This window comes from Neurospora crassa, linkage group I (genome assembly GCF_000182925.2).
Source record: "Neurospora crassa OR74A linkage group I, whole genome shotgun sequence".
Taxonomy (NCBI): domain Eukaryota; kingdom Fungi; phylum Ascomycota; class Sordariomycetes; order Sordariales; family Sordariaceae; genus Neurospora; species Neurospora crassa.
In genome coordinates this window covers 5,892,512-5,914,592 of record NC_026501.1, presented here as the reverse complement: position 1 = coordinate 5,914,592, position 22,081 = coordinate 5,892,512, and the positions used below count along the sequence as shown (strand labels likewise).

The following is a 22,081-nucleotide window of genomic DNA, read 5'->3' as shown; positions in this document are numbered from 1 at the left end:
TATTGTTAGTTGATACAAGTGGATCCCGACGTCTCGCCTACATTCACAAAACGTTTCTCCACTTTTCGCCACAGTCTCATGAGGCCAAAATTGAGAGCTCAGTTTCTTCGACAGCGCAAACACCGCAACAGCTCAACACCTTAGCGGGGGAGTTTGTCAAGATGGCGAAGGATAAAAAGGGGAAAAGTGAGTCCAAAAAGGCCAAGCTGGCCGAAAAAAAGCAGAAGCAAGAGAAGAAGGCCGAAAAGAAGGCCAAGGTGAAATCCGCAAAGATCGAGGGCAGCGACGCCGAGGATGTCGATCTCGACGCAGTCCTCGAGGAGTACAAGAAGCAGCAGGAGCAGTTTCTCAAGGTCACGGAAAATGTTGTCGACGAACCTCCGCGCGCCCGCGCCGCCTCTACTTTGATGGCCAGCCCCTCCAACAGCAACCAGCTCCTCCTCTTCGGCGGCGAGTACTTCAACGGCGCCCTGGCTACCTTCTTCAACGACCTGATGGTCTACTACATTGACCGTGACGAATGGCGCTGCGTCACTTCGCCCAACGCTCCGCTCCCGCGGTCCGGCCACGCCTGGACCCGCGGTGGAAACGACAGCACCGGCGTCTACCTCTTCGGCGGCGAGTTCTCGTCCCCCAAGCAGGGGACCTTCTACCACTACAACGACTTTTGGCGCCTCGACCCGTCCACCCGTGAGTGGGCGCGCATCGAAACCAAGGGAAAGACGCCGCCGGCTCGGTCGGGTCACAGAATGACTTACTACAAGAACTACATTATTTTGTTTGGTGGCTTCCAGGACACGGCAAACCAGACAAAGTACCTCCAGGACCTGTGGCTGTACGACACGCAAAACTTTGTCTGGCACTCCATCACCCCGCCGGCGGCGCAGCTGAAGCCCGACGCCCGGTCGAGCTTCACGTTCCTGCCGCATGACCAGGGCGCCGTGCTCTACGGTGGGTACTCGCGTGTGAAGGCGACGGTGGCGGCTGGTAAGCAGACGAAGCAAGGAGGAGGAGGAGGTGCTGGCGGCTCCAAGAACATTTTGAAGCCCATGGTCCACCAGGATTGCTTTTTCTTGAGAATCACGCAGCCGCCCGCTGATGCGCCGCCCAACACGGGCCCCACGGTCAGGTGGGAAAAGCGCAAGAAGCCGGCCAACACGCCGAACCCCACGAGGGCGGGCGCCACCATGGCGTACCACAAGGGCCGCGGTATCATGTTTGGTGGCGTGCATGATGTGGAGGAGAGCGAGGAGGGCATGGAGAGCGAGTTTTTCAACCAGCTATTTGCGTGGAACATTGAGCGCAACCGATTCTTCCCTATGGCATTGAAGAAGGCTAGGGCGCCGGGGAAAAAGAATGGTGCTGGAAATGGTGAGGGGAGAGAGAGGGTGGGAAGGAGGGACAGAGCGAGGCAGAACGAGGAGGAGTTGCTTAGACAGCTTGCGGCGCTGCAGGCGGGCGCGAAGGGCGTGGATGGTGCGGATGAGATGGAAATCGATGCCCTCTTGAAGAAGCAGAGGGGCGAAGAAGAGGAGGAGGAGAAGGATGAGAAGAGGAAGGTCAGGGATATGCCGGTGTCGATGGAGATGCCGCATCCGAGATTTAATGCGCAGCTGGCGGTGCAGGATGATGTGCTGTATATTTACGGCGGCACGTTTGAAAAGGGCGATCGCGAGTTCACGCTGGATGATATGTATGCGATCGATCTGGGCAAGATGGATGGCTGCAAGGAGATCTTCAAGAGGGAGGGCGATGATTGGATTGTGAGTCGATCTTCACTTGACTTCACCGAGGCTGGTTTACTGACAAAGCGGTGTAGGAATCCGAGGACGAAGATGACGATGAGGAAGACGACGAGGATGAGGACTCGGATGAAGAGGCGGACGATGAGGAGGATGCTATGGAGGTCGATGACAAGAAGGCCAAGTACACTCCCAGCGACAGGAAGAAGAAGAAGGCCAAGGCAGGCGAAGAGACCCCCGTCGCTGAGAATGCCCCTATCGCTGCGGCTCCTGAAGAGGAGGAGGAGAGCGAGGAGACTAGGGTTGATGACGGCCTGCCACATCCTAGAGTACGTTACACATTCTTGTCCCTTGGTTTTTTTTTTTTTTTTTTTTTTTTTCCTTCTTCTCTTTTTCTCCCTCTTTATCTTTCTTTTTTTGCGAATCACCGCTAACACAAATACCACAGCCTTTCGAATCCCGCCGCGATTTCTTCCAGCGTACCTCGGCCGAGTGGCAGGAGATTCTCATGACGAACCTCCGCTGGAAGGGTATCCAGCCCGAGTCGCTTGCTGTTAAAGAGATTAAGACCAAGGCGTTCGAGCTCAGTGAGGAGAAGTGGTGGGATTGCAGAGAGGAGATCACGGCGCTCGAGGACGAGCAGGAAGCTGCGGGCATTGGTGAGGTTGTTTCGCTTGCGGACAAGGCGGGCGCTGGTGGCGGTGGTGGTAGCGGTGGTGCTGGGCGTAGGAGGTAAAGTTGCCTAACGTTGAAGAAGAAGATGGAAAAGGGGGGTTGGGTTTGCAGTGGAGAGATATGCGATGCCTTCACGACTGCTGTTTATCTACCATGTAGTAACAGTTTAGACAAAAAGGAAAGCAAAACAAAATCAAAATTGGCGTTGGGCGATGGATCTCATACTAGTACTCCATCGTCATGTAGTTTTGGTCACTGCGGTGTTTATTGTGAGGATAAAGGGAGCCGGCTGGCAGTGTACGAAAAGGGTAACATTTGGGCGCTGTAAGTCGCTGTTGAGCGAGCATGTGACTGGGCGTTTGCCCCTCAGCGCGACCCCTGCTGTTTCTCGTCATTCAACCAGACGCGGTGGCGTACGACGGACGGAAGGGGAAGCTCTCTTCACAAGGTCTTCAACTGCAATCAATTTTCCGCATCAGGGGCGCATGGTCGATTGAAACGTGACCTTTCGTGACTGTCAAGCTGTTAAACTGTCACTGCCGAGACTGAGTCTTCAGAAGGACAATACATTCTACCACCACGAACTTGATCTCTCCCCGCGCAAGTTATTGAGAACCTTGACGACTGCACAATCAACCAGCCCTTGAGCTCCCTGCGACAACTCCCACCATGCCCCTCGGCATTCAGCGCATCAACGCCAAAAAGTCGCATCCCAATGACCGAATAATATTCATCAAGCCCCTCAAAGGGCCGGACGAAGCCATAGCGCAAGACTTCCTAGAGAGGATAGCAGCGCAATGCCGTGCGTCTCCCCTTGCCTTCTCTTTTCCGAAGCTTCTGATTTCTCTTGCCAATGGCCCTCTAACGCATTCCCCCCTCGTCAGTCCCCATAATGAAAGCCAACCATCTCTCCATCACCTCCCTAGAAGAGTATGAACCCAACCGCGAGTTCGTCGGCCGCAACTTCAACGCCGGCGAAGTTATTCAGCTCGTCCTCAAGTCCCTTTCGGGCCACTGGCTGCCCTTCAACTACGTGCAAATGGTCATGATGCACGAGCTCGCTCACTGCAAGCAGATGAATCATTCGCGCGCCTTCTGGGCCGTGCGCAACAACTACGCCGACGAGATGCGCCTGCTTTGGGGTAGGGGTTACACGGGCGAAGGATTGTGGGGCAGGGGAGCGCTGCTTTCCACGGGCGAGTGGGAGAGGAACACCGTGCAACCCAGTGAAGGGCTGCCGGAGCACTTGTGTGGTGGAACGTATAGGAGTCGGGGGAGGAAGAGGAAGGCGAAGGCTTCTAAGCCGAAGTTGAGTTACAAGGAGCAGAAGGAACGGAGGATACTGAAGAAGTTTGGCGCAAATGGGGTTAAATTGGGGGAGGATGAGAAGGTCAAGAAGGAGTTGGAGGGCGGGAAGAAAGTGGTGGCAAAGCCGAGGGTGGCGGGCAGTGCGAGGGGCAGGGAGTTGAGGGCTGCGGCAGCATTGGCGAGGTTTGAGGGGCTCAAGAAGGAGAAGGAGGAAGAGGAGAAGGTGAAGCAGGAGGAGTTTGATGAGGATGAGACGGGCAGTGGAACGGAGAGTGAGGAGTATGAAGATGAAGATGATCAGGATGGTGTGGCTGCTGTGGATATTAACGGGAAGAAGTTGCTGGATGGCAAGGGTAGGGGAATGATCAAGGTCTGTGAGGATGAGAATCCCGAGGATCAGGATGCTCAGAGGGAGTTGAGAGAGTTGATGGGTTTCAATGATGGCGCAAGGAATTCAACACCCCGGCAGCCTGTTATCAAGGCCGAACCATCGCCAACGGATACCGGGATACCGAAGAATATTATCCAAGCTCCAGTTATATCCCAAAAGAACAGAAAAGAGAATTTAGGGGAAGATGCAAGACGGAAGGTCTCACAGATCCGATCCACCGTTCAAACTATGAACAAGAACCACCATGCCTCCACGACAACAGAGAAACCTCCAGGGGTAAAACCCGACCCAAGTCGCCCACCGCAAAAGAAGGAAAACATATCCCCCTCATCAATCCCAAAGTCTACCCCCGAAGCCGAACCAAAACCTCCATCTTCGAGAACCTGTCCGATATGCTCATTCGCCAACGAGCCCACTTGCATTACCTGCACAATGTGCGCCAACGTCCTTGACCCAAAGAACGTGGTTGGATCCTGGGCATGTACCAGTCAGACATGTCAGGGGAGCCAGTATCGCAATGCTGGGGACTGTGGTGTTTGTGGTGTGTGTGGCGAGCGGAAGCGAGGAGGAACAGGATGAAGGACCAGTTCCAGGTTGAAGTGAATTTGATGGCCACTATATCACAACTCTCCCTACCGAGGTTCATCACTTACTAGATTTTTCAGTGCGAAAACGGGCATTATCTTTCGTCCCAGCGTATGTGGTATAACTTTGTATTTCGCGAGGTGTGTATCAACTTCTCTTCCAAATCAACAGAACCTAAGTCATGTACATAATGTAATGCCTTTAATCATCAAGCCAATCCAGCCCCTAAGCTTGTCTGGCCAAAACTACATAAGAAACAGTTCTTTGCAAATCGAAGCCTAAGCGGCAGCAGCAGCAGCAGCAACACTCGTCAGCGCCTCATGATACCTTCCGTGGATTCTACTCCCCCTTCCCGCCTTGCTCTGTTCTTTTGTTTCCTTCTCTACCCTCTTTATATTCTCATCAATTATCCCCGTTTGTTCCGTGGCCGTAGCCATCATCTCCCTTTTTTCCACCCCCAGACGTTTCTCAATCCTACCACTAACCCGCCTGTTCATAAAACTCCCAGTAGGCGGCGCCTCATTCCCAATCTCATTCCCCCCACTTTCATTCTCCCCCTCCCATCCACGAGATCTTCTTCTTCTTCTTCTTTCCCATGATGGAGCTTCACGTGGCCGTGGAGCAGCACCACCCATGTTCATGGCAGCAAGATAGGACCCTGCCCCTGGCCGCCCTGGCGCAGGGGGGCCAAGTCGCTGTATGCTCGTGCTGTTGATGGTGAGAGTTGGTTCGATGGTGATGGTTTTGAGGAGATTAACACCACTAGTGCCGCCGCCGAGCCCAGTGTTGCTGAAAAGGTCAAAGCTGTTGAGGTTGAGGTCATCATCGGCTGTTTCACTGAGTGTGCGTTTGATCGGGACGTTGTTGTTGTTGTTGTTGGGATCAAAGTCAAAGTCGGAGTAGTCGACGACGCCCCGACCGGTGCTGGAGGAGGAGTGGCGGTACGAGTGGGCAAAGAGGTGTTTTAACGGTCGAGGGTAACGGCCTGGTCTGCTGGTGCTCCTGGTTCGTGGTCTTGGTGGTCCTGCACTGACACTCTCTCTTTTGGGCTGGCTCGGCTTCCAGGGGGCGGTAGCATCCCACAACGCATTCCCGCTCTTCTGTAGGTGACTTGGCAGAGGGACAGGAAGGGACAGGAGAAGGGGGGAGGAAAATTCCTTGTTACTGTTAGGGTTACTATGTCGTGTAGCCATGCGGCCGTTGTCGATCCTTTCGTAGTGGATTTGTGGGAGGGTCAGGGGTATGACGGGTTTGGGGAAGAGTTTGTCGTGCGACAGAGGGGCAGCGAGTCGAAGGGGGACTTGGAGGGAGAAGAGGAACGTGAAGACGAGAGCTGTGGGGATATTGGGTGGGAGTTTCATGTTGGCTGGTCCTTGTTGGTGAAGACAGACACTGTCATGAGCCTGGCTGATGACAGTATGATGCTGGAAGATGTGGAATGAAGGAGAGATGATGGGACATGATGGTTGATATACTGTATATTTGTGTAGATGATTCAAGTTTCAAGCTCTTTGATTAGATCGGTGCAGTCGGATAACAAAAACACTGATTTTGACATTGACAACCTGGACGGGAAGGAAATCATCTTGAACCAAATAGGGATACTGTTCGACTGTCGTGCCGCTACGTTGCAGGAGTGTTAAATCTGAGTTACACAAAGTCTTTGCGTACGATGCGAATCGACATTCCGTTCCCCCTGTGTTGTGTATGATGTTCAATGCACATATGCGGCTCAGTACTTAGTTTAGAGTTTAGAGTCTCGATTGAGTTGATGTATATTGAGCTGACGTCTCCCCACCTACCAAAGTGCAACCATTATCTCGCATCCCTTTCAACTGTTACACTTAACTCGGAAATAATTACATACCTCTGGCTTGACCCCAGCCCAATACACTGTTCAAGCATAGGGAATCCCCATCACGGCTGTGATGTGTCTAACTTGGTTCTGCAACAATGAAAGACCGGGATACGGATGATAACTGTGGGGATTAAGAATCATCTTAATAGTCACAATCCAAAGAAGGGCTGGCCATCTGCCTGAAGGCCACTGACTTGGATTCATGGATATATCTAACCATATTCTAATCATACAATCGCTCTCTACAGTAACTTCTGTTTCGCAGCTGCTAACATGAAGATGGGTCGGATAAGATATTGTAGAACATGTAACCAGGGAATATGCCATGCGGTTGTCAAGCCAGTTGCATACCCTCCCCCAAAATAGGCGTGAAAGGTTTGACAGGTATAAAGCGCGTGTTCTGCCAACCCGCCACAGCCAACACACCCATCAAGGGTTCGTTGAACCGGTGCAGGCCACCAAGAAAGCCTGCCTGGCCGTCCTCATCCATTCACACATGCATTTTCTGAACCCTCTGGATTGCGGCCTGGTACTGTCATTTGACTCTCCTTCAGTTACTGGCAGGGCGGTACTCGTCGAAGTATTTTTCTGTCTGATGTAACTAGTTGTGATTGGTGAAGCCGGGAAGATGTGATCACAAGCTTCTACATTGCGGTTCCTTGACGTGAGTGGCTCCGTCGATCGTGACCTGGGTTGAACAAGCCGTTCGCGGATACGAGATAGGGTCTTCTTGGGTAGACGCGGGTGACGGTCGCTGACGGAAAATGAACTCCGTAATCCGCAAGGTGATGATAGACGAACAGTCTTGACCGACCGAGAATCTGCCACATGATTCCTTGCTGCTTGTTGCGCATGCAATTTTGACGACGTTGTTACAGGAGTTGAAGCTGCAGATGCGAGGATCAAGGCTTTCTCTTCTGTACACGTCCCACAGCCTACTCCGCGTCTGTCAGAAATACTGAAGGTATTCAAGATAGTTGAGCCGCATCCCTTCTGGAAAGAGAAAGCCGAAAGTTTTGGTGGGGACGTCAGCTCCAGTGTTGCAGTCTCTATGGAGATAGGTTTCTGAAGTTTCTTCAACTTCTCTTGTGCTCTAATCATGGCAGCTCTGGAAGCTTTCAACTTCATGCTGTTGCTGATTGAGTCTCGTGAGAGATTGTCTTCGTCAAGAACTATCATATCTTTAGGATCGGCTAAGCTCGTCATTGTTGCCTTGACGTCGAAATTAGATGTCTGTGTATCCCCTCGAGGTCTGTCGAAGGTCATGTCTGGGCGGGCAGATGGTGAGGGACGTATTGGGACTCCCCGTGTGCAAGATGACGTGCTGTAATAGCAAGGCTCACTTCTAGCTGGACTGGACGGCAGATCTGGCAATGCTTTCATGAGCTTTGGGACACTGTTTTGTAGCCGGAGCCTTTTGGCCGGCGAGACTGGTACAGGCTGCAGTATAACGGGCTCTGACCGACTGGTGGCGCAAGTAGTGTCTGTGGAGGAAGGTGTCGAGAACTCACTAGTCCTGATCCTGGGTAGAGCAACTGTTCTTTTATGTTCAAAGGGTTTCGGATTTCTGGTCCTCGGGCACCCCTCAAAACCAGGAGCTTGGTCTTGTCCGTCCTGGTCCTCCGTAGAGTCTGGTGTTAACTGAACTGCCGATATCCGATCTCCAGCCTCTACAGTTGACTTCACGAAGTCCATCGTTACATTCGATCTCGGCCGATGATTATGTTCAGAAGCCGAATTTGCAGCAACGTCAAGATAATCTACAAGAGATGCAAGATCAGATAGGCCCGGCTCTATCGAGAAGAACTTGCTCCGTCGCAGATAACCGCTGAATGTTGACGGAACTCGTTCTCCTGCGTTCAAGCGAAACGATTGACGCTTGTCAAGGGGTTCCGAATTCGACCTGTATAGGGAGGTTCTCGCTGACAAAGGATCTTCTAGTTGAGGCAAAGGGATTGCATTGTTGCCAAAGCTCGACCTCGAGTTTCCGTCGTCGCCTTCTTTGGGGCCGTCGCTTTCATCATGCACCGTTATTCGCCTGGCATCAGAGTTCGATTGTTCATCTGGATTCTCCGTTGTCGCAGCTGCCAGATCGTCCGATGTTTCTGAGATACTAGCGTCACTGTGATGGCAGCTCTTTCTATTATCGGTACTGGGCATAGTTGCAGCCTGCAGTGACGGTACATTGGTGGCTCCGTTGACATCTTTCCTTCCTATCATGGAACCACGAGGTGGCTCGTCATCAGGGTAGCCGAATGATCCTTCTTCGCCTTCATGTTCCTCAATGGCGTCATGAGCGATGTTTGACTCGTGGGTCTTAATGGTATTTGTTGCGCTAGAGTAGTATTGAGGACTCTCGCAGACGTCATCCGAGGGAGGATAGCGGTTCATGTCCAGAAAGGGACCAGCACTGCCATCACTTAGTATCCTCGCTCTATGCATGTCGGGTACTCGAGTTGGGATAGGCGCCAAAGGTCCAGTCCATGCGGGATGGCCATCGGGGAAAGTATCAAAGTCCTCCGAGTAATCGTAGTAGAATGTTCTGTTGGGCTGTCGATGAGATCCATATTCCAAGTCGGGTGAAATTCCTGACGACGAGCGGTACATGTCGACGATGGAAGTTAAACTTGGAGTCCTCGTACTATGATCTGATGATTCCATTTCAAGCTGTCTGCGAAGGCCCGGACTCCAAGCAGCGGAGCCACTCGAGTTCGTTCTCGCATAGGATCTCGGACCCGGCCTCGAATTGTGGCTTGAGAGGGATGAAACAGATCCATGATGGAGTCGGGACATCGCGGGTCCTGGTCTGCGGCCATATTGAGGGTATGTGGGCATATACGATCCATGGATGGTTCGCTGAAGATATTAGTAGAGGTACATTTGATATAGGGGGAAGGTAGCATACCTGAGAAGCACGGTCGATCTCGACCATTCTACTATAGTCCACAACGCCACTCTCTGTCACGGCGGGAGAGGAAGGTCGAACTCCCGGGCGCTTAAGTCTGGTTGGGTAGGGGAAGGGGGAGCGAGGTCTTTGTAGAGCCGGACCGCTGGCTTGGCTGTGCATGGTCCCAGTAGACGACTTGTTGGGTAGCGCTCGAGAACTGCAGCTCGTCATGGAAAACGACCGCTGGTCATCGCGATATTTAGGCGAGAATGGGCTATGTGTAGATCGTTGACTGTCAGAGGCATACATTGAGATGATCTCTGAAGCAGTATCTCGGTACGAAGGAAGACATCTTCGATCGTCCCTAAGGCTGCTGTGGGTGCCAAAGCTGTCGCTGGTCGAAGGTCTGGTGGGACCAACGTTGCTCACGGGCGTACTGGCTCGCATTGGCACTGTCAAGCGAGGCATGGAAGCAGACTTTGCCTGTACATGGCGGCGGGGGGTAGGCGGAGATGGGATATTGAGGGCGGATATTGACCTGACTGGCCTGATAGAGAACAAGCCAATATCTCCAGTCTCCGTTGTTGTCCTCAACATACTCTCAAGCGGTCCTGGTGATGGAAAGATACGCGCGTGTCCGTTAGGACTTCGTAGAGGCCGCGAGAAGGCGTGAGATGAAGGGATGCCAGGATTTCTGCCAGCATCCGCGGCATACTGGCGGCCGAGAGTGCCATGGCTGGCAGCACGTCTCGCCATCCGCACCTGGTCCATGAAGACGAGTAGGATTAGCGACCCCGAGCAGATGATTTAGGTATCCAATTGGAAGACGAGTGCTGGTTTTTATGGAACTCTTGCACCAACACTCCAAAAAGGGATAAAGCTGTTGTCTCCTCGATGTTGCTGGAAGCCCCAAAAACCACTCGATCAAGCAACGACACTACTTGATGTCACTAGAGACGACCGGAAAGCCTCGAGATTCGGGTGGGTGTTGTTGTCGTCGCCATCTCCAGGTCCATCGGGGGACTGGAGACTTGATCGCTGTGTAGTCGGAAGATGGTAAAGAGTCGGCGGCGGTAGTCGGCGGAAGATAGGCGTGACTCCTTGGCCATGAAAGGGAGAGATTTCGTCTGAAGCTCGAACCTGTGTTTGGTGTCGGGTTGCTCAGGAAAGGAAAGCACATATGTCACCCGGGTACCTAGGTAGGTGTTGTTGCATTTTCATTCGCTGCCGTGGTCGATATTGGTAGCCCCCGCGCCTGCCGTATGAATGAAGGGGATGCCATTGAAGACACCAGATTTCTGGCAAGGGAGGAAGGGACGACACGATCTTCGGAGTCCATTCCAATCATGCTCCCCAGGGACCGAGTTCCAATCCCAGTGTTCCCGGTCCCAGCCACCATCATGCAAGGTCATTGCCAGAGCTAACGGCCTGTCCATCTTTGAGGATGATCCAGCTACTTATCATCCCTTCCTCTTGTTTTCCAGCCGTTCGATCTCGTTGCCATGCGAAGAGTCCCGACCCGCTGGAGTCAATGACAGAATGGGTCCATGATATGGCCTTCTTCTTTTCTGTTGTGGTTCGATACGACCTGCCTGCCCCCGAAATCTCCCCTCGCACAACAGACACTCGTCTGTTCCCTTAGCATCGACGTGACATTATTGATCACAGCTGCAAGCGCTTTCTGGCAAGCATGTATTCTCCTGACCCCACGATACTCACCCATCACCATCACCCGTGTTGCATCTTCGCAGAGACATAGAAGTAGTCGACGCCCGGGCATCGCAACTCAATCGAACCCCCACAGGCCGTTGGTAGATCGAAGTAACAACAGAACTAGCACAACTACTGGTGGCATCGGTCTTTCAAATGTAGATCCTGATCTAAAGCGTCGAACTTCATGCTGGTATATACTTGTTGTCAGCGCGTTGTAGACATGCAGGTTCTTGGATAAGGCCGGGCCTCACCCATTCGGATGTAATAGAAAGCGACATGATCAGTTCACTGTCCTGAACGGTGCCAGCATCAGGCCTCACAACGGCTCTCCGACATTTGCAGTGTCATAGTAGTAGCGATGAAATATCCGAACGTGGCCGTATCTCTTCCCCACGTACCGTGCAATTGCGCTCGAATACTGAACCCAGCCACAATGAGTGCTGGCTTGGGAACGACAGCAAAGCTCCGCCGAAGGGGTCCGAAGCTGACAACTGAAAATAGCGAGGTGAGATCTTGGTGGAGCTATACGCAAAACCAAGATCCTACCGGTTCAGCTCATCAAGCGTGTCAGCTTATTAAAGGACACCACTCGCAGCGCATACCTCGTATGAAATGACTGCCATCGACATGGACTCGTGGCGGCAAGATGTTGTTCAAATTGCCCGATGGGGAAGACGGAAGCACTGCACTACGGCCCCGTTCTGCCCGCCCATTCACCCAGTGGAGTTTCGGTCCCTGAGACCATGAAGGAACGGCGTGACGGTACGCGGCACAGCAGCCCAGGGCGGCACAGAAAGGGTGTTTCTTGGCTTGCGGGGAAAGCTGTCCGGATTCAAAGCTGCCCATTCTCTTCTGATGGGACCCCACGCACTGATGCAAGGTGGCCGTTACTACGGGGCGGAAATAAAAGGGTTCTGGTGCAGGAACGGATGGGATTGTTATTGAGAGAAAAGGTACCTCTATGGCCAGCTCTTTGAGAAGGTCCAGCCATCATGTTTATGTTTAGTTAGGTTGGCATATCTCGTTGTATGATGTTCACTTTCCACTCACTATTCCAACCCATTTGCGACGAAAATGGGAAAACATGGAACGGTAGTAAATCTGTAATGCAACATGGGACTGATGATCCGATATGTAATCAACAAACAGCATAATGCCACCTGTATTCAGGCTTGAATAATGAATGGCAAAAATCGCCGCCCCTGGCATCCGAAGGATCCCTTTCATCCTTCGTTGACAACAGTCCAGTCTCGGGGTTGTTCTCCGCCTCGCGGCCGACAGCCGCGAGCGAGCTCTTTGACCCTGGCGCCCTGCAGCACCACTGCAGGTGCCGCCACTGACCACTCAGCAGGCTCCAAGGCTGATTGCCCACTGCCCGGCGTGTATCATTTTCGTAGCGGCGGAGAAGACACCTGTTCACTCGACCGACAGAAAGCAACCTGGCTTATAAACACGGGCTGGAGATAACACATTAAAAAGCAGATCCCCCTTCTCGCCTTCACCACCCGCCTGCCTCTGTTTCCGGGACATTTTCCATCTTCAAAATTTCAACTTCTCTCAGTCACCAGTTCTAGTTCTTCCCAAATCCCAGGCCCCTTTTCTGCCTTTAAATAGCCCAGAGTAAGTAGTACCCACTACGTACCCACGTTTGCCTGTGTACTGCGGCCCCGCCAGAGCTACGACCTTCCCGTTGAGCAACCTAATCCATTCACGACCTCCGTGCTCCGTCCTTCCTGTTCCACCATACAAACCTCCACGACGGCTTTGAGAAGCAACCCAAAAGAACAATATCCAAGCATCATTCTTATATATCAACTTGCAAATCTAACTCCGCTTTCCCAGACAGCCGGGAAACGTAAACATGCACGCACCTACCAAGTTTGCCCTCGGGCTTCTCGCGGCGGCCGCCGTGGCCACTGCCTCCGATGTTATCCAGTTGAAGAAGGACACCTTCGATGACTTCGTCAAAACCAACGACATTGTTCTTGCTGAATGTAAGCTACCCTTGAGATTCAGCTTCCTATGTAGGTAGTTCTTGCTAACAGTCTTGCTCTTCAGTCTTCGCACCTTGGTGCGGCCACTGCAAGGCCCTTGCCCCCGAATACGAGGAGGCTGCTACCACCCTCAAAGAGAAGAACATCAAGCTCGCTAAGATCGATTGCACTGAGGAGTCCGAGTTGTGCCAGCAGCACGGCGTCGAGGGCTACCCTACCCTCAAGGTCTTCCGTGGCCTCGAAGTCGTCTCCCCCTACAAGGGCCAGCGCAAGGCTGCTGCCATCACTTCCTATATGATCAAGCAGTCTCTTCCCTCCGTCTCCGAACTCAACAAGGACAACATTGAGGAGTTCAAGAAGGCCGACAAGGTCGTCATTGTTGCCTACCTCGATGCCGCCGACAAGGCCTCCAACGAGACCTTCTCCAAGGTCGCCGATAAGCTCCGCGACGAGTACCCCTTCGGTGCCAGCAGTGATGCTGCTCTCGCCGAGGCTGAGGGTGTCACCGCCCCTGCCATCGTTCTCTACAAGGATTTTGATGAGGGTAAGGCCGTTTTCACTGAGAAGTTCGACCCCGAGGCCATTGAGAAGTTTGCCAAGACTGCCTCCACCCCCCTCATCGGTGAGGTTGGCCCCGACACCTATGCCGGCTACATGTCCGCTGGCATCCCCCTCGCCTACATCTTTGCCGAGACCCCCGAAGAGCGCAAGGAGCTTAGCGAGGCCCTCAAGTCCATCGCTGAGGCCCAGCGTGGTGTCATCAACTTCGCTACCATTGACGCCAAGGCTTTCGGTGCTCATGCCGGCAACCTGAACCTCAAGGCCGACAAGTTCCCCGCCTTCGCTATCCAGGACACCACCAAGAACCTAAAGTTCCCCTTCGACCAGGAGAAGGAGATTACCGCCGACTCCATCAAGAAGTTCGTTGATGACTTCGTTGCTGGCAAGGTCGAGCCCACGATCAAGTCTGAGCCCATCCCCGAGACCCAGGAGGGCCCCGTTACTGTCGTCGTCGCCAAGAGCTACGACGACATTGTCCTTGACGACACCAAGGATGTTCTTATCGAGTTCTACGCTCCCTGGTGCGGTCACTGCAAGGCTCTCGCTCCCAAGTACGATGAGCTTGCTACCCTCTATGCCAACTCGGATTTCAAGGACAAGGTTGTCATTGCCAAGGTTGATGCTACCCAGAACGACGTTCCCGATGAGATCCAGGGCTTCCCCACCATCAAGCTCTACGCTGCCGGTGCCAAGGACAAGCCCGTCGAGTACTCTGGCCCCCGCACCGTTGAGGATTTGATCAAGTTCATCTCCGAGAACGGCAAGTACAAGGCTTCTCCCCCGGCTGAGGCTGAGGAATCCGTTGCCGCTTCCGCCGAGTCTGGTTCCTCCACCGAGACTGGCACCGTCGAGGAGCCCGCCAAGGAGACCAGCCACGACGAGCTCTAAAGGGTCAGTCGAGACGAGACATTAAGTATTTAATAGCATCATCATTTATGGGTTTTACTGGGAACAAGGGTCTTTCGTTGGGCAACAGCACCTTTCGGGAAAGAAGCGGCCTTGTACGGATCTGGGAGTAAGATACCAAAAGGCATGTTTGTAAGGGAATTCAATATAGTCTATCAGTTGTTAGCGGAATCTACAAAAACACGCACAAGATATAATTCAGTCATGTGTTTCTTCATTCGTGATGAGTTGTCAATTATCAAGTCGTTTCCTTTGTTCTATTCCTTCCTCTTTGTCTGTCCAAGCTTGCACCTTGAGGGCCTTATCGCGATCCTTATCAGTTTACAACCGGTTGACGGCAACGACCGAACCTCGAGGACACGTCCACCGTAACAAGCCGATTGACATTCTGCCTCCACACTCCGCCCGTTTGTTTCCCTCTCACTGATTGGCTCAATTGCACCCACCACCCAAGACCCCTGTCATGCCGTCACAACCTTTACTTAGCCGTTCCCGCGGGGTGCCTGCCCCGTCTGGCGATACTGACCTGACGTCGTTTCAGTTCCTGGTTCGGTTGGTTTGGGTTCAGTCCCAGCTTCCATCTATCACACCCGTCGCTTCAAACATCGCTATTTCCCCTTTCCCCAAACGAACCAGCGAATCGATCGATACCAATCTCCTCCCGCAACTTTGAAATCCCCGATCGCATTATAGCGAGTACTACGACGAACATCTCAACGACCGAACGAATTTGACACAATCGCAATCGCAATCGCATTCATAAACGCGGCTCCAATTGGACCAAACGAAGACAGACATTCACACCATACAAAACGTAAAATGGCCTCCAGAGTCCTATCCGCCGCCTTCCGTCGCGGCTTCCAGACATCAGCAAGGAGGTTCGAGTCTGTCGCTACGACCTCCAGCGCTGGACTTCCCGGCGCGGGCGCGGTGCCACCGCTGCCTGCCAGGAAACCTGTTGGTGCTTTTCGTGGGGGGTGAGTTTATTCATCTTGGGGGTTCATTTTGGATTTGGAATTCGCTGAGGTTCGGTCGGGAAGTTGTGGACTTGGGGATGCTACTGGATCGGGTGCGCGGTGCGTGGAAAATGGGCGAAGGCAGCAAGAGATGATCCCGGAAACGACCAAAGAAGGGTTGAATAGGGGAAATCCATGGGAATGACTGGTCATTGGGATGAGACGGGATGAAGATGTGACGGAGGATTGTACGTTTGGGGCTGGAAGGAGACAAGCAGCTTGAGGAAAAGCTGGCGACAACGACGAGAAGGGGACAGGTTTTATACAAGCCCCTGCATAGACACGAGGAATGCTAACCCGCCGATCATGACACAGGCTTTTCGGCTTCTTCTTCGGTAGCACTCTCGCCGGCAGTGCTGTCTACTACTATGCGCTCCAAGAGTACAAGGCCTCGAACGACCTCTTGACGGAAGATATCTACGTAGGTGGACATACAACAACATGATTAGATTAAGAGATTGAAACATTGCTGACATTCGAAAACACAGGCTCTTCAGAATGCCGTTGACAGGCTGAGCAAATACCTTGTTACCTTGGAGGAGAAGATGGAGGCGTTGGAGAGGAAGAGGAAGTAATCGATATCTTGCGGATGAGGAAGGAATACATGAGAAGTTTGGGGACATGGGCATATAATCAACCGTTATGTGAAGAACAAAAGAATAAGAACTAAGGATGCGGGATGGGGTTTTATTGACATCAAAAGCTGAAGTGCGAAGTGGTGTTTATTTTTCATGGTTTGAAATTGGAGGAGAGCGTGCTCTGGTGGCAATCGGACGGGAGCTTTCGCTGTACATCGAAATTGGGCTGCTCGAAGCCAGAAGTTGGAATCGACAAGGAAGAGGTTTTCTCACCACTGGTACCTAGACACTCAAATACCGGGCAATTCTATGGGTAAACATTCAATAGGTAAGCATGATCACGACTCTTATCACCCTGTCGAGGTACCAGACGGGAGCTCTGAAACCGATGTTCAAAGCTCAACCCACAATGAGCTCTCCCATTGGATTTCCTCGTAGACTCGTAGACTAGGTGACCCTGGGCTTGAGTGGACGCTCAGGGGTAGCTCTGGCAGATCCAGTGATCTCGCGCCGTTTTATAGCAACCCCGGACCCCGGCCTAGCGCTGTAAACGCGCCACGCGGTTCGGCCCATCTAAAACTTCCCTCTTACATCACCATTTGAACTTTGGTCATCGCGCCTTATTGATCTCGCGATAACGCACGTTTCTGCATCTCTCCAACACCCCAAACAGACACAAACATCATGAACAATTTCGGCGTCATCGAAGTCGCCAGTCAAAAGACGAAAAACGCCCCAGGATGGGCGTACGTCCCAGATACCGGCCTTACGCCCGCCGCGGCCGCTGCGCTACAACCTCTCAACCGCAAACGTGCTGCGCGCGACAAGGCCAATGTCGGCGCTCCCGATCTTACTGCCAGGCAGGATGCGAAGATTCGGAAGGATCTCGAGGCACTGGACAAAGATTCACATAGGGATGCGCAGATTCCCATACCGCCCAAGGCGGGTGGGACTAGAGGTGCGCAATCATCCGAACCTTTTATCCTGAAGAGACTACGGAATTGACATGGCATGGTGTTGGAACAGCCCAAAACAAACACACACCGAACGTGCGCAAGATTCTACAATCACAAAAGACCTTTGCGAACCACTTAGATGACTTTCAAGCCTTCCTGGCACTAGCCGAGAGCAATCCTCAACTTGCAGCTCATGTAAACAAACCAACACCGACGACAACAACAACAACAGCAACAACAACAGCGAGGAACTCGCCCGCTCCATCGACTATCACCACCGCAAGTTCAAATAAACGCTCCTCGGCCGCTCCCAAAAGGGCAGCAGCGACAGCAGCAGCAGCAGCAGCAGGAGCAAAAGAAGAAAAGGGCGGGTCCCACAAAAAGCTCAAGACCCAACCACAACCGAAAGCCGTCGCCGGCAGCGACGATATAGAGATGGCCGATGGCCCTGAAGCCACAGGAGAAACCATAACCCCAGACTCCTCAGAACCATTTCCTCCCCCACGTCCCGACACACCAACATCCCTTGAGCCCTCAACAACAGCAACACCACCACCAACAACAACAGAACAACCAAACATCCAATCCTACCCACCAGACGGCACCATCCTACCAGCCTACAACCGACCACCACCCACTCCCCACCCAGGCGACGACGACCCCCTGCTCGTCTCGCGCGTCCCTCCCTTCCCAACGGACGAAGAGCTCCGGGCGTTGATAACGGCTCCACCGCTGAGCTACCTCGAGGCGCGGGCGCAGTGGACCGAGGAGGAGGAGGGCAGATACCCGGCTCGTAGGTTTTGCGAAGTGTGTGGGTATTGGGGACGTGTGAAGTGCATCAAGTGCGGGGCGAGGGTTTGTGCTTTGGAGTGTCTGGAGGCGCATCGGGAGGAGTGTTTGGTTAGATATGGGTTGTAGGTTTAGGGTTTCGAGGCAGCGGGAAGATAAGAGGTAAGGTGGGTAGGAGATGTGGAAGCAGAACTGAAGGATGTGTCACCTCGGCCAATGGTGCTCATGGACGAGTTACCATTGAGGTCCGTCTCTACTGAAGTCCTAATCTGAAAGGCCGTTGACACGCGATCAGTATCATGCAGTACATGGAAACAGAAATTGGAGAACCGAAATGCAGGCTCAGTCTTCTCTTCTGGAGTGGAATTTGATTCCCTTGGCCGAGACGAGTTAAGGGCAACTTGACTCTTTCAGCGAGGCTTAGAGAGGAATGAAGGACCTCTACTGTACAGTTCACATATTTTGATGATGGAAGCATTGCACTGAAACACCAAGCACCCGTTGTTGAGACTTCCACTTTGAGCAACAGTACTGGCAAGCAACGCCGCATCAACAAGCATCGATATAAAGCCCATAAACTGGGTTCACAAGGGACAGGGTTGCCAGGAGACTCTATCGAGTTATTGCTGGAAGCGGCTGGAAAGAGGCTACTTCCCACACCCAGCACGAGCGATAACTCTAATGCCTTCATGCCACTCCCCGTCAAGTCCCGTGGTGGTGGTGTTCACTTCAAGAATGCCCCTGGCGAAGGGCGGGAGCGAGTCATCTTTGCTTTGGACCCCCATGTCAGTCACTACTTATAGTTATAGCTCCTCCTCCAACGGTGATCGAGCAAGTTCCGTCGCCAATGGCTCTGACAAACGAAGAGACGAAAAGGAAGGGAAGGACGGGATGGACGGAAAGGTTGGAAAGGATTTGGTGATGGGTTGGTAAAGCGCCAACACTCCGGGATTAAGCTCGAGTCCCAGGACTGGATGGTATGGTAACTTAACGGGTGGTGAAAAGTTCGGATTTTGATTTCTCGGCTTTGCATGATGGGGTCGAGTCATGTGTTTGCAACACTTTTGCGCAGTTCTCCTATATGTTTAATTCACCTTTGAGTTGAGGGAAGGCAATACCTTAATCGAAACCGATGAATGGCTTTATGATGTTAATGGCTTTAGCTGGATACTCTTCACTATATCTGCTTTTCAAGGATGGATGGAACCTTTCCAATACCGCTATGTCGGACAAAGATGATCCCATGAAGGACACTATGGGAAGATAAGCATTGGGTTATGGCAAACCAGGGAGTCAGATATACACTTGGGTTTAGGGACGGGGTAACAATCTCCACCTGTCCAAAAGGCAGAAATAGTGCGACTTGGGAGGTATTAATACATATGTGAATCATGTCTGTCCATATGGTTTGAATTAAGGCTTGAGTAAACAGAAGCAGAAAGCTATGAGTATCATACAATCGAGTATAATACCGAAAAAACATTATGGAGAACTGAAGAGCAATGAACTATCTTTAACAACCTATACGAAAAAAACAACCGATATATATGTGTGGTATCTCCCTAAATGACCAGAATCAACAACCCAGGAAAGCAAACCGAAACATGCCGTACACACCAGAAAACCATTATGATACCCAATGCTAATTCGTTAATATGATCATCAAAACACACCACCCCCAATGATAAATAACCGCTCCTCCTCTCTCTTCGCCCATTGCACTACCTTGTTTGCGCACTGTGTCATGATTCCACTCGACATATTCGGTCCCGCCACGCAGTAGAACTCGAACACGGGCGTGATCCAAGCCAGGCTCGCCGCGTCCTCGCTCACCAGATGCAAGACTTTTAGGTGCGAGTGCTTGGCATGAATCGAAGCGTGTAAGTGGTGGTAGAGCGTCATTAGGCGGCGGCGGGAGACTAGTTTTTCTGTCGTCTTTTGGGAAGAACCGTTTTCAGAGGGTGAGGAGGAAGGTAAAGGGGGGGACGAAGTTTCGAAAGCAGGAGAGAGACTGGATTGGCAGAATTGAACATTTGCGCGGGATTTGTAGAGAAAGTGACTTAGTTGCCCTTGTCCCTGGCCTTGTCCTGCTTCCTTGGAGAGGGGTTTGGTGTTCAAGATGGTCTCAATACGCGGCCGGCCTTGACGGGCTGCGGATTGGATGAGTGCCAGAGAACCGTTCTTGGCCAGTTGAAGGGCGAGTTTGTCACGCATGGATTTGAGTTCGAAAAAGGATTCTTTATCGGCGGAGATGAGGATTATGGCAATTTCTTCGTCTGGTGAAGTCACTGGTTTTGGTGGTGGTGGTTGTGGTGGTTGTTCTGGATTGTTGGTGTTGTTGCTGTTGTTTTCTTCCGCCGTCTCTACCGAGTCAAAAAAGCTCACATACATGTAAAGATAACCGCGGTTGTTAAAGGCTGGTAGGCACAGCGGTACCCAGTTCTCGCCGCCGCCGGCGCGGATGCCGCCGGATTCAAAGAGCATGTTGAAGATTAGCTGGAGGTCGCTTGGGTGGAGCGAGTGTTTGCGCGGCCGGATCACGCTCACTAGCTTGCCCCCGGCTACGATTAGGCCGTAGAGCAGCTTGTCGCTGCGGCACTTGAGAAAGGCATTGTTGATGGTGGCCCGGTGAGATTTGCGCAATCTTAGGCATTCCAAGGCGCCGAGGAGTGCAGAAGGAGAGCCCTTGGTGAAGGAATCGGCGAGGGAGGAGAGGAGGGATTCGGTTCCCTCCAATGGCTTTCGGAGGTCGGTTGAGGGACGATGCACAAAGATGTTCTTGAGGGTCGGAAGTGTGAGTGTGGACAGGATCTGCATATATAGAGCGTCTAGTTGACTTCGAAGCTGGGCATCGCTCTCGCCTAGTCTGCTGATGGCCACAAAGTAAAGGGGGCCTTGAGTGCTGATGACGAAGCGAGCGTTTCCGGCGGTGAAACCTAGTAGGGGGTCCTTTGCGCCTTCGTAGAAGGAGATGATGGTCTGTACGACTCCCATGTAAGAGTTGATCAGACTTGTATCGCCGTGTCGACTCCAAATGGGCTTTCCGGCGGAGGACAGGATCATGTAGTGTTTCATCTTGGATTTCCAGAGTGACAGCCGCTGCTCGTCGGTGATGCCCTTCTCGCCTAGTTCGGGGATATTATCGAACTCCTTCTCGAACCCGGTCAAGCTGTCGCATGCGCCGGTCCTGCTGGCCTCGAAGGGCTGCACAGAGGATGACTGAGTCCTCAGCATGGACCATGCCCGGCTTCGCCTGTTAAACTCGCCGGTGACAAGATCTGCCAGGTCGCCAGGTGGACGGAGGGTTGCGGGATAGCTCGCGACGCTCACAGTCTCGACCAGGTCAGTGCGCGGGGAGGTATAACCGCTGGCGCTCGACTGGGGCGAGGCCACGGATCTTGTCGCGCTCGTCGCGCTCGTCGCGCTCGTCGCGCTCGTCGAGAAAGTGCCGCGCGATCCATCGGGAAAGGACAGAGTAGAGATATCGATGGTCGACACTTGGGTGGTGGGCCTGGAAGCGGCCGCTACATGTAGGGCTCCGGATGCGCCATCGTCCGACAACTTGGGACTGGGACGGCGCGGTACGGGAGGGACATGATCGACCGCTTCGATGTTGCTTTCGGGGGTGTGAGGGGGTATGGTTGTGTCGTTGTTGTCGTTGGTGCCATCGTTGCTTCCGGCTTCAGTGTCCCGGTCCATTGTTGTGAGTAAGACAGTGGCAGGTCGGCGTCGACAGGTTCACCGATGTCGAGCTGGTCGAACTGGGCATTGTCGGACGCTTTCGTTCACTCTTTGGTTATTTCCGCTGGCTTATTCGCAAGTCCGCTCCATGGGGGATGGAGATGTCGGGGATCTGTGGTCCGAAAATGACGGAGTTCGGATGAGAGATAGGTGGAAGTGGAAGAAAGGGGACAGAAGGACCCGGAAGAATGACGACAATGAGAGCGGTCACACATGCCATCCCCCTGTACGCCAGAAGGGGGAGGGGTTTCAATCGCAACTCGCAACCGCCAGACCTTCCAGAACCCAAAAATGTTAGCGATAAGATAGCGGGCCGCTCCTGCAGCTGGATGTTAGTGGGGAAGATCAGTGATTGGATGGAACCCCGTTAGCGGGTGCAGG

The 22,081-nt window shown here is 52.8% G+C and overlaps 8 protein-coding genes across 8 annotated transcripts; 5 read left to right on the top strand and 3 right to left on the bottom strand.

Annotated features, from left to right (window-relative positions):
• The first annotated feature begins 78 nt into the window (after positions 1-78).
• NCU09227 (kelch repeat-containing protein) lies at positions 79-2,645 on the top strand. Its single transcript, XM_954078.2, has 3 exons — positions 79-1,763; positions 1,820-2,071; positions 2,191-2,645. Exons 1-3 carry the CDS (start codon positions 162-164, stop codon positions 2,476-2,478), a joined length of 2,142 nt encoding a protein of 713 aa, XP_959171.1. The 5' UTR covers positions 79-161; the 3' UTR covers positions 2,479-2,645.
• A 170-nt stretch (positions 2,646-2,815) lies between these two features.
• NCU09226 (WLM domain-containing protein) lies at positions 2,816-4,695 on the top strand (the record flags this gene model as incomplete). Its single annotated transcript, XM_954077.2, has 2 exons — positions 2,816-3,219; positions 3,302-4,695. Exons 1-2 carry the CDS (start codon positions 3,087-3,089, stop codon positions 4,693-4,695), a joined length of 1,527 nt encoding a protein of 508 aa, XP_959170.2. The 5' UTR covers positions 2,816-3,086.
• A 284-nt stretch (positions 4,696-4,979) lies between these two features.
• On the bottom strand, positions 4,980-6,062 carry NCU09225 (hypothetical protein; the record flags this gene model as incomplete). Its single annotated transcript, XM_954076.3, has 1 exon — positions 4,980-6,062. One exon carries the CDS (start codon positions 6,060-6,062, stop codon positions 4,980-4,982), a length of 1,083 nt encoding a protein of 360 aa, XP_959169.1.
• A 1,794-nt stretch (positions 6,063-7,856) lies between these two features.
• NCU09224 (hypothetical protein) lies at positions 7,857-10,180 on the bottom strand (the record flags this gene model as incomplete). Its single annotated transcript, XM_954075.3, has 4 exons — positions 7,857-8,173; positions 8,463-9,415; positions 9,465-9,929; positions 10,046-10,180. 4 exons carry the CDS (start codon positions 10,178-10,180, stop codon positions 7,939-7,941), a joined length of 1,788 nt encoding a protein of 595 aa, XP_959168.3. The 3' UTR covers positions 7,857-7,938.
• A 2,235-nt stretch (positions 10,181-12,415) lies between these two features.
• NCU09223 (protein disulfide-isomerase) lies at positions 12,416-14,875 on the top strand. Its single transcript, XM_954074.3, has 3 exons — positions 12,416-12,779; positions 13,002-13,153; positions 13,218-14,875. The coding sequence occupies exons 2-3, from the start codon at positions 13,021-13,023 to the stop codon at positions 14,600-14,602; spliced, it is 1,518 nt and encodes a 505-aa protein (XP_959167.1). The 5' UTR covers positions 12,416-12,779; positions 13,002-13,020; the 3' UTR covers positions 14,603-14,875.
• A 246-nt stretch (positions 14,876-15,121) lies between these two features.
• On the top strand, positions 15,122-16,548 carry NCU09222 (hypothetical protein). The gene is made up of 3 exons (XM_954073.3): positions 15,122-15,597; positions 15,952-16,057; positions 16,125-16,548. The coding sequence occupies exons 1-3, from the start codon at positions 15,440-15,442 to the stop codon at positions 16,209-16,211; spliced, it is 351 nt and encodes a 116-aa protein (XP_959166.1). The 5' UTR covers positions 15,122-15,439; the 3' UTR covers positions 16,212-16,548.
• A 234-nt stretch (positions 16,549-16,782) lies between these two features.
• Positions 16,783-19,065, top strand: NCU09221 (HIT finger domain-containing protein). The gene is made up of 2 exons (XM_954072.2): positions 16,783-17,172; positions 17,241-19,065. Exons 1-2 carry the CDS (start codon positions 16,899-16,901, stop codon positions 18,086-18,088), a joined length of 1,122 nt encoding a protein of 373 aa, XP_959165.2. The 5' UTR covers positions 16,783-16,898; the 3' UTR covers positions 18,089-19,065.
• Positions 19,066-19,253: 188 nt separating this feature from the next.
• On the bottom strand, positions 19,254-21,933 carry NCU09220 (vacuolar fusion protein mon-1). Its single transcript, XM_954071.3, has one exon. The coding sequence runs from the start codon at positions 21,656-21,658 to the stop codon at positions 19,622-19,624; it is 2,037 nt and encodes a 678-aa protein (XP_959164.3). The 5' UTR covers positions 21,659-21,933; the 3' UTR covers positions 19,254-19,621.
• Between the last annotated feature and the right edge of the window lie 148 nt (positions 21,934-22,081).

Excerpts from the sequence above, each read along its gene's own strand:
- NCU09223 (XM_954074.3), top strand. The coding sequence starts at position 13,021 with ATGCACGCACCTACCAAGTTTGCCCTCGGGCTTCTCGCGGCGGCCGCC. Across the intron at positions 13,154-13,217 it reads CGACATTGTTCTTGCTGAAT|TCTTCGCACCTTGGTGCGGC; the intron begins GTAAGCTACCCT and ends CTTGCTCTTCAG.
- NCU09227 (XM_954078.2), top strand. The coding sequence starts at position 162 with ATGGCGAAGGATAAAAAGGGGAAAAGTGAGTCCAAAAAGGCCAAGCTG. Across the intron at positions 1,764-1,819 it reads GGGAGGGCGATGATTGGATT|GAATCCGAGGACGAAGATGA; the intron begins GTGAGTCGATCT and ends AAAGCGGTGTAG. Across the intron at positions 2,072-2,190 it reads ACGGCCTGCCACATCCTAGA|CCTTTCGAATCCCGCCGCGA; the intron begins GTACGTTACACA and ends CAAATACCACAG.
- NCU09221 (XM_954072.2), top strand. The coding sequence starts at position 16,899 with ATGAACAATTTCGGCGTCATCGAAGTCGCCAGTCAAAAGACGAAAAAC. Across the intron at positions 17,173-17,240 it reads CAAGGCGGGTGGGACTAGAG|CCCAAAACAAACACACACCG; the intron begins GTGCGCAATCAT and ends GTGTTGGAACAG.
- NCU09220 (XM_954071.3), bottom strand. The coding sequence starts at position 21,658 with ATGGACCGGGACACTGAAGCCGGAAGCAACGATGGCACCAACGACAAC.
- NCU09222 (XM_954073.3), top strand. The coding sequence starts at position 15,440 with ATGGCCTCCAGAGTCCTATCCGCCGCCTTCCGTCGCGGCTTCCAGACA. Across the intron at positions 15,598-15,951 it reads GTTGGTGCTTTTCGTGGGGG|GCTTTTCGGCTTCTTCTTCG; the intron begins GTGAGTTTATTC and ends ATCATGACACAG. Across the intron at positions 16,058-16,124 it reads TCTTGACGGAAGATATCTAC|GCTCTTCAGAATGCCGTTGA; the intron begins GTAGGTGGACAT and ends TCGAAAACACAG.